General features: G+C 62.3%; 1 protein-coding gene across 1 annotated transcript; it reads left to right on the top strand.

Moving 5' to 3' along the window:
* Positions 1 to 1717: 1717 nt before the first annotated feature.
* SDC3 (syndecan 3) lies at positions 1718 to 7239 on the top strand. Its single transcript, XM_021684413.2, has 4 exons — positions 1718 to 1946; positions 3603 to 4216; positions 5923 to 6214; positions 7051 to 7239. The coding sequence occupies exons 1-4, from the start codon at positions 1718 to 1720 to the stop codon at positions 7215 to 7217; spliced, it is 1302 nt and encodes a 433-aa protein (XP_021540088.1). The 3' UTR covers positions 7218 to 7239.
* Positions 7240 to 8011: the final 772 nt, after the last annotated feature.

The following is an 8011-nucleotide window of genomic DNA, read 5'->3' as shown; positions in this document are numbered from 1 at the left end:
TCTTCTGACGTGTGGTCAGGATGAAAAGTAACCCATTTCCAGGATGAAGTTGTCGGCACGTCACTGAGAGCCTCCTGTGATGGGGCTTCCCGGGCTGCAGCTCCAGCCTGCCCCTACTCCGCCCCTGCCCCAGGAATTAGTCCCATCTTCCAGCTCACCTGTTCCTTAATAGATACTTCCTGAATACCTACTATGTGCCAGGCAAGGTCCTGCCTCTGTCCTTCAAGGTGTAGTTCGGTGGGGTGGGCAGTCACCGAGTGGGGACACACGCAAGCGGCAGTGGTAGGTGCACATTCAGAAGCACAGGATCCTCTGAAAGATCAGAGCAGGGGGGCTTCTCGGCAGAAGTGAAAGGGGCGTCAAGGTTGGCTGGCCAAAAGTTGGAGGGTGCGGGGCTGGGAAGGAAGAGTGTTCTGGGTGGAGGGAACAGCATGAGTGACGAGAGATCAGGCACATTCCAGGAACAGAGAGCCGCCAGCGGGGCTGGAACCCAGCAAGTGGAGGGGTGCAGAGGGACCCTGGGTGAGAGCCCAGGCTGCACCTCCCCACCTCGGAGCCTGTGCTTGCTCCCTTCCTTCTGCTGGAGGTGCCTTTCTCTCTCTTCGCTTGTTTCAGCCCCAAGTGCTAGTCCTCCGGATCTGGGCCCCAGGCGTCCATCTCCCTTTGCTTGGGAAAGCTCTCAGGGGCAGGGATTGGCTTGGCCCAGCCTGGAGCTAGGGTCAAAGGTGTGGCAGGGGGTGGGGCCAAGCCTGCTCCTGGGGGTGGGGGGTGCCCTCCTGCCTTGCTTGCCTTTGTGCTGGCTCTCACTGCAGGGTTGCCGTTGGCAGGGACACCCCCCTCTCCGGGAAGAGTCTTAGGCCAGGTGAGCTGGACCCTCGAGAAGCCGCTCTTACCCTTCTGACCCTGTTGAAGTGGAAACAGCCTTCAGACCCTCAGCCAACTCAGGCATTAAGATGCTTTGTGGGGAGGTGGGCCAACTTCCTGTTTGGGGGAAGACCCAGGGCCGGGGCTAGAGCCTACCCTCCCCCCCCCCCCCCCCCCCCCCAGCCACTCTTACCCAAGGTACTTCCCTCCGAAAGCCCCAAATCTCCCCAAACCCCATGTCTGTCTGATGGGACTAACTACACAGCCTTTGGGATTGCGGGGTCGGAAACTTTGGGTCCCCGGCAGGGTCTGAATCTCATTGCGTTACGTGCTGTCTGGTGACCGGGGGGCGGCTGCATGGGCCTCAGCTCCCTCCTCTGCGGAATGGGGCCCCGCCTCTGTTCTTGTCTGTGACAGGCACTTTGAGGGTGGGTCTGATGACAGTGGCCACACCGAGAGTCACGCTAACCTGTGTGCGACAGGTGCTCGGCACCGCACGCGTGTTAGCCCACTGCGTGCTCACACCCACGTTAGCCCACTGCGTGCTCACAGCACCCCAAGAAGGCAGGCACTCTTTGTTTATGGGTAATGAGTAAACAGGCAGGGAGAGACTAAGTAATTCACTCCAGGTCACACATGCAGTTAAGTGCTGGAGGCCAGACTCAAAGCCAGCGTTCTGGCTCTAAGCCCAGCTCTGCCACCTAGCAGTTCTGATCAGGCATGGGGGAGTGGCCTGGTCCGTAGTGGTGGCCATCAGGCAGGAAGATGGGGCTGCTACCCTGGCCCCCAGGTGGGTGGGAAGTGATAATCAGGCCCGCCCTGGCTCTGTTTTCCAACGTGGTGGCCATACCCGATGCTGTCCCTCATTGTCACTTGGCCCATGAGCGTGTCTGTTGTCACTCTGGGCCCATCCGGGCTGCTGGCCTCAGGTGCTGAGCTCTGTGCCCGACTCTGTCCTCCCCAGGCTCAGCGCTGGCGCAGCGAGAACTTCGAGAGGCCCGTGGATCTCGAGGGCTCTGGGGATGACGACTCCTTCCCCGATGATGAGCTGGATGACCTCTACTCAGGGTCGGGCTCAGGCTGTAAGTACCTCGCCTCTCCTTTCCCTTGTGTGTGGGCAATCCTGTCTGCCTCCAGGGGCCCACGCAGGCTCGCTTCCACGGTGGGGTGAGGGGAGGGGAAGGTCAGGCAAGGGAGGCTCCTGGACCGTGAGCACCGGAAGGGCAGACCACCCTCCTGGGACTGGAACCAGGGCCTTGAGACCTCAGAGCTCGGGACCCCCTGCTCCCCACAGTTCTGTCTCTGTGAGCACTGCTCGTGTCTCCCTGCAGACTTCCCGCCCCTGGCAGGGAACACGACACTCCTCAGTAACCCAGGGAACAGGACTGCCCTGACCTCTTGCAGGGACTTAGTAGCCACGTCTGGGTTGAGTGGCATATTGTCAGTGAGATCATTTGGCTGACTCAGCTTGGGTCAGGGGGCCCCCTCCCGTCCAATCAGCAGTAGCCCAGGGCAGGTTCCGGGAGCCATGGAAAGGGGCAGATGCCGCCACTGTGCCTGGGACAGCCTGGCTCCGTGGGAAAGGCCTGGGAAAGGCCAGCAGAGTGGTGCAAAGTGAGGGAGGTGCCCTGAGTTTGAATCCCGGCTTTGCCACCTAACAGCTATACCTCCTTCAGCCACTCCCTCTCTCTGAGGCCCTGTATTCTCACTTGGGAATGAGGAGACCAAATATGTCTTCTTAGAGCCTCTGGAAGTCTTCAGCACAAGATGTCAGGGTCTAGAACAGAGAAGGAGCTCGAAAAACGGTAGTAAAAAGGGCTGTGTGCTCAGGGCACCTGGCTGGCTCAGTCAGTAGAGTAGGCGACTCTTGATCCGGGGGTTGTGAGTTTGAGCCCCACATTGGGTCTGTGCTGAGATTGGGCCCAAGGAGGGGACAAGATGGTCTGATGGGATGGCAGGAGATTGGGTGCCATGGCCCTGGCCTCCCATGGTCCCCTGCCTTGAGTCTCCCTGCTTTAGCTTACTCCATGTAAGCCTCTTGCAAGTTAATCTTTGTAAAATCCATCTCTGCTGGGTCATGTCTCTCCTCCTGAACCTTCCTGGCTGCTTGCCACCCCTCCTCTCTCTGCCTGGTCAGGCGCCCCTTCTCTCTCTCTGTCTCTCCTCATTTCCTTCCGGGCCCCTTCACGTGTCCGGGCTCAGAGGCAGCCAGGTTGCTCCAGCATTCCCTATAGGAAGGGCTCCTTCCTCTCCTTGCTGTCTCCCTGTGGCCTGTGCCTCTGGGGGGAGCTCTGAATGTGCCCGCCACCCTGTGCTCATGGTAGGGGGTACCCAGGTCTGACTTTTCTTAGAATGCCACTCCCCTGCTTGCCCCCAGCCTTTAGCAAGGGCTAAAAACACTGTAGGGCTTTAGTTGACATTGCCGGGGTTCAACCTGCCAGAAGGTCCAGGCGGTGTGGTCTGGAGTAATCACAGAAGACTTCCTGGAAGAGGTGCCCCCCCTAGAAGAAATTTTGGCTAAGCAGAGAGGACTTAGGGAACAGCCACCAGCCACCAGCCAACTGGTAACCTTTGGCCAGGCTTTACCTTCCTTCTTTCCCTCATCTTGTCCTGGGAAAATTGTGCAGAGTGAGGGTTGGGAGCCCCCCCGCTTCTTGATGGCCATTCCTTACCTGGGGCCCTCACGCCCCGCATAATCACCCAGCTCCCTAGTTCTCTCCTCTCCCCCGCCCCCTCAGACTTTGAGCAGGAGTCGGGCATCGAGACGGCCATGCGATTCAGCCCGGATGTGGCCATGGCAGTGTCGACCACACCCGCAGTGCTGCCCACCGTGGACATCCAGCCTGTGGGCACCCCGTTGGAAGAGCTCCCCTCTGAGCACCCCACCCCGGAGCCGGCCACCAGCCCCCCCGTGGTGACAGAGGTCCCAGGAGAGCCCAGCCAGAGAACCACCACCATCTCCACTCCCACGGCTACCACTGCCGCCACGACTGCGGAGGCCCTGACTGTGGCCACGGTGCCCGCCACGTTGGCCACCGCCGCCCCCAGCCTCCCCGCGGCCCCCCCTTCCACAGCCACCCCCTCCGTCATAAGGACCACCGGCATGCAGAGGCTTCTGCCTCTTCCACTGACCACAGCAGCCACGGCCCGGGCCACCACCCCAGCAGCGCCCTCACCTCCCACCACGGTGGCCGTCTTGGACACAGAGGCCCCAACGCCCAGGATGGTCAGCACAGCTACCTCCAGGCCAAGGGCCCTTCCCAGGCCAGCCACCACCCAGGAGGCTGACGTCCCCGAGAAGAGCACCTTGCCCCTGGGGACCACTGCCCCTGGACCCACGGAGGTGGCTCAGGTGAGCAGGTGGGGAGAGGAGGGTGGGTCAGGGCCTTGGGGAGGGAGGATGCAGCCGGGCAGGAGGGCCTGAGGACCGGGAGGGTCTGGGGACGGAGAGGGTGAGAGACGCATGAGGCCGGAGGGCCGAGGCTGGGAGTAAGGCCCAGGATGAGGACAGTGGTCGAGGTGGCCGGGGATGGAAGGGAGACCAGGATGCTGGGTCAAGATATGGATGGGGAAGGGAGTGGGTGAAGCGTGGCGGCGGGGGCGGGGCCGGGGGCTTGGGAGACGGGCACCGCGGCGGGGAGTTCTGCCACCGCCCTTGGGAGCCTCGGGACCTCAGGAAGTCACTGGTCCTCACTGGACATCCATTCCCTCGTCTGCGAGGAGGAGGAAATAATAGGATGCGAACCGTAGTGTGGTGGGAATTGTCCCGTGCCTGGAACAGTGCCTGGCAGTGGTAAACCAACCAGAAGTTTCCCTACTGTCATTGTCACCCCCGTCGCCATCGTTGTTAGTCTGAAGGTGACTGAGAGGGAGGCTGCGGGAGAGGAGAACCCGCAGCTCACGCGTGCGGCCTGCTGCCCGGGGAGGGGGGAAGCATGCCATCCCTCAGCCCGAACCCGCCGCTCGGGGTGGCGCTGCCTTTTCGTCCCGCGACAGAGGCGGCTTGGCTGGCGACGGCCGGTCAGGGTCTGAGCCCCGCAGTTGGCTCCGGAGGCCAGGGACGCACGTGCATGTGTGTGTGTGTGTGTGTAGGGCTTAGGGGTGAGGGGTGGAGGGTGGAGGGTTGAAGGGAAGAGGGTGAAGATGTCAGGGAGGCAGGGGATGCATGGGATCAAGGAAATGGGAGAAGCAGCCGGGTCCCTGCTGGGCATGCTGGGCGAGGGGGCAGGTAGCAGCACTGATTGGGGTACTGAAGCCCTTTGCCGCCCGCCTCACGGACGAGGGCCGTCGGGGCGGAGCTGCCGCAGGTCAGGGCCAGCCCCGGTCGGATGCAGGCCCTGCCCTCAGCTACCCTGAGCCGCCGGGGCCGCCTCATGTCTCATGGTTGTCAGCCAGGCGGGAAGGGTATGGAGAGCAGGATGCCAGTTACAGCATCCGAGCCCTGGGCCCCCATCCACGCGGTGGGAGCCCCCGGGCTGGCCTCCCGGACACACCTCCAGGGGGCATGATGCTCTGTGGGTGTGCTCTTGGAGTGACCCCCAGGCCGAGGGACTCCCGTCTGCCTCAGGTGCGTGGACCGCGGACCGGTCTGCATCGAGCAGCCTGCAGCCAGCAATTTGGCAGCAGTCTCCCAAGGATGATCACTAAGGCGGCTAGAGAGAGAGCGGACAGAGGCGGGCTGGGGACAGGACGGGGCCTGGGAGAAGAGAGGCAGGGTAGTGTGGTGGTCAAAGACACAGCCGCTGGAGCTGGAGAGATTGGGATTCTAGTCCTGCCTCCACCACTTCCTAGCTGTGTGTCCTTGGCAAGTTGCTTCACCTCTCTGAGCCTGTTACCAGCTCTGTAAGTCAGGGGCAATGATATTTCCTTCCTGGGGACGTCGTGAGGGTCAAATGCCCATCCCGTGTTTTAGCGCCGTGCCTGACACGTAGCAAGTGCTTCCTAAGTGTCAGACCCACTGGGGAAGGGGGGTTAGGTGGGGGGCAAGGGGGGTGGGCTGCCCCACGGCAAGAGGTGTGGGCAGGCCTGGCTCCTGGGCTCATGCCACCCTCCCCACAGACCCCAACTCCGGAGTCCGTCCTGACCACGATCCGGGATGAGCCCGAGGTGCCTGTGAGCGGGGGGCCCAGCGGGGACTTTGAGCTGCCAGAGGAGGAGACCACACAGCCAGACACAGCCAATGAGGTGGTGGCCGTGGGCGGGGCTGCAGCCAAGCCGTCACCTCCGCCTGGGACGCTGCCCAAAGGTGTGCGCCCAGGCCCTGGCCTCCTGGACAATGCCATCGACTCAGGCAGCTCGGCTGCTCAGCTGCCTCAGAAAAGCATCCTGGAGCGGAAGGAGGTGCTCGTAGGTGAGGCTTGGGGCCCGGGAGGAGCCAGAGTGAGGCAGCAGTCGGACCTCAGTTTGACCTCTAGGAACCCAAGAAGAGGTCAGGGCGTGGGTTTCTAGGAGCCTCATTTCCTAGGAGGGAAAGCTGGGGCCTCAACACCCAGACCTGCCCTCTGGTTCCTCTTCTGACCTTCCCCTGTCCCAGGGTCTGACCCTGACACCTGCTTCCCTGGGCCGTGCTGGTCAACCCTTCCGGGCCCTCAGCCCCTGGACCCTAATCTCTGACCGCATCCTTTGGCTTGACCGGCCCCCAGCCTTGACACCCTGAGGACCTGCGTTGGCTGCCTCTCCCAAAGAGTCTCTGGACTCGTGGTCCAGACCCTGCTCCCCACTCAGGAGCAGTGTGGCCTCAGGCAGGTCCTTCAGCTCTCCAGGCTCCCTTTTCCTCATCTGTAGAATGGGGATGGCCATTTTGCACTTCACCCATCCTCAATGCACGTCTGCTCATAAGTTAACTCTTTTTTAAGTAAGCTCTAGGCCCTTCCATAGTTGGGATGTGTTGTAGTTCCGCTGGCAGTTTTTTGCTTTCCTAATGTCTGTGAGACGTTGGAGCGTCTTCCGACTGGTGGCATCTTACACCCCCTTGGAGTGTGTGTGGGCGTCTGTGAGTGTGGGTCAGGCACCCAGAAGGGAGCCAGGCCCTGGTGAGGGGCTGTGAAGGCCGGCCAGGGCTGGGGGTGTTTGAGTTGACTTCACTCCACCCCCCGCCCCAGATTCAAGACTCTCAGCCCCCTGCCCAGGCTCTAAGCTCATCCCGCCCTGTCTTTAGCCCGTGACCTCTGCCTTCTTCTTCTACAGCTGTGATTGTAGGCGGGGTGGTGGGCGCCCTGTTCGCTGCCTTCCTGGTCACGTTACTCATCTACCGCATGAAGAAGAAGGATGAGGGAAGCTACACACTGGAGGAGCCCAAGCAGGCGAGCGTCACGTACCAGAAGCCTGACAAGCAGGAGGAGTTCTACGCCTAGAGGAGCCACAGTGCCTCCCGTAGCTCAGCATCAGCCCTCTGCCTAGCCCCCGGCCCGGCCTCACCAGCCCTGGCCTGGGACTGGGCCTGGAAGGGAGCCTGGCCCCAGTTCATCTCTGCCCGCCCTCCCAAGGTCTGCCCAGACTGCCAGCCTCACACAGACCTTGCCTGAGGGACGGGGGCGCTGCCATCTGCCCTCGGCTGTGCCCTTATGAGCTCATCTCTTGTTCCCCCCCCACCCACCCCCGTGCTGTGCTCTCCCTGCAATCAGCCAGCTTCTGGGCCTCATGTCAGACGGACAGGAGGAAGGAGGCTGCGCATTGGCTGCTGGGAGAAGGGGTGGGGCTTGACATGGGCTTGAGCCCCACCCTGGCCCCGGTCTCCTCCTGGAGCTAGAGAGGCCCTCCGGCGGGTTTCCAGGACAAGCATTGGGCAGGCTCAGCCCTCAAAATCACCGAGACACTGCAGCCTCTCGCCACTGTCCCAGGGCCCCTCTCTGCCCGGGACAGAGGGTACCTGTTGCCGCCAGCCTGGTCTGTCCTGGCCTCTCTGGGGCTGTGGGGTCGTTCTCCCCTCACCCCTGCCCCGTGCACACGGACCACAGGCCTCCGCCTCATCCCCCTCTGCCCCTAAGGAACTGACTTCCTGAGAGTGCCCTGGGGGCCACTGGCGAGGCGGGGCGGGGCTGCTCAGACCTCCCTCTTGCTAGTGGGCTCTGCCCAGACACCATCTCCCACGCGGTCACGCATCACGTCACACACAGAGACAGAAGCACGCAACGACAGAAGCATACAC

This window comes from Neomonachus schauinslandi, chromosome 4 (assembly GCF_002201575.2).
Source record: "Neomonachus schauinslandi chromosome 4, ASM220157v2, whole genome shotgun sequence".
Classification (NCBI taxonomy): domain Eukaryota; kingdom Metazoa; phylum Chordata; class Mammalia; order Carnivora; family Phocidae; genus Neomonachus; species Neomonachus schauinslandi.
The sequence above is the reverse complement of the archived record's forward strand: the minus strand, read 5'-3'. Positions and strand labels throughout refer to the sequence as shown.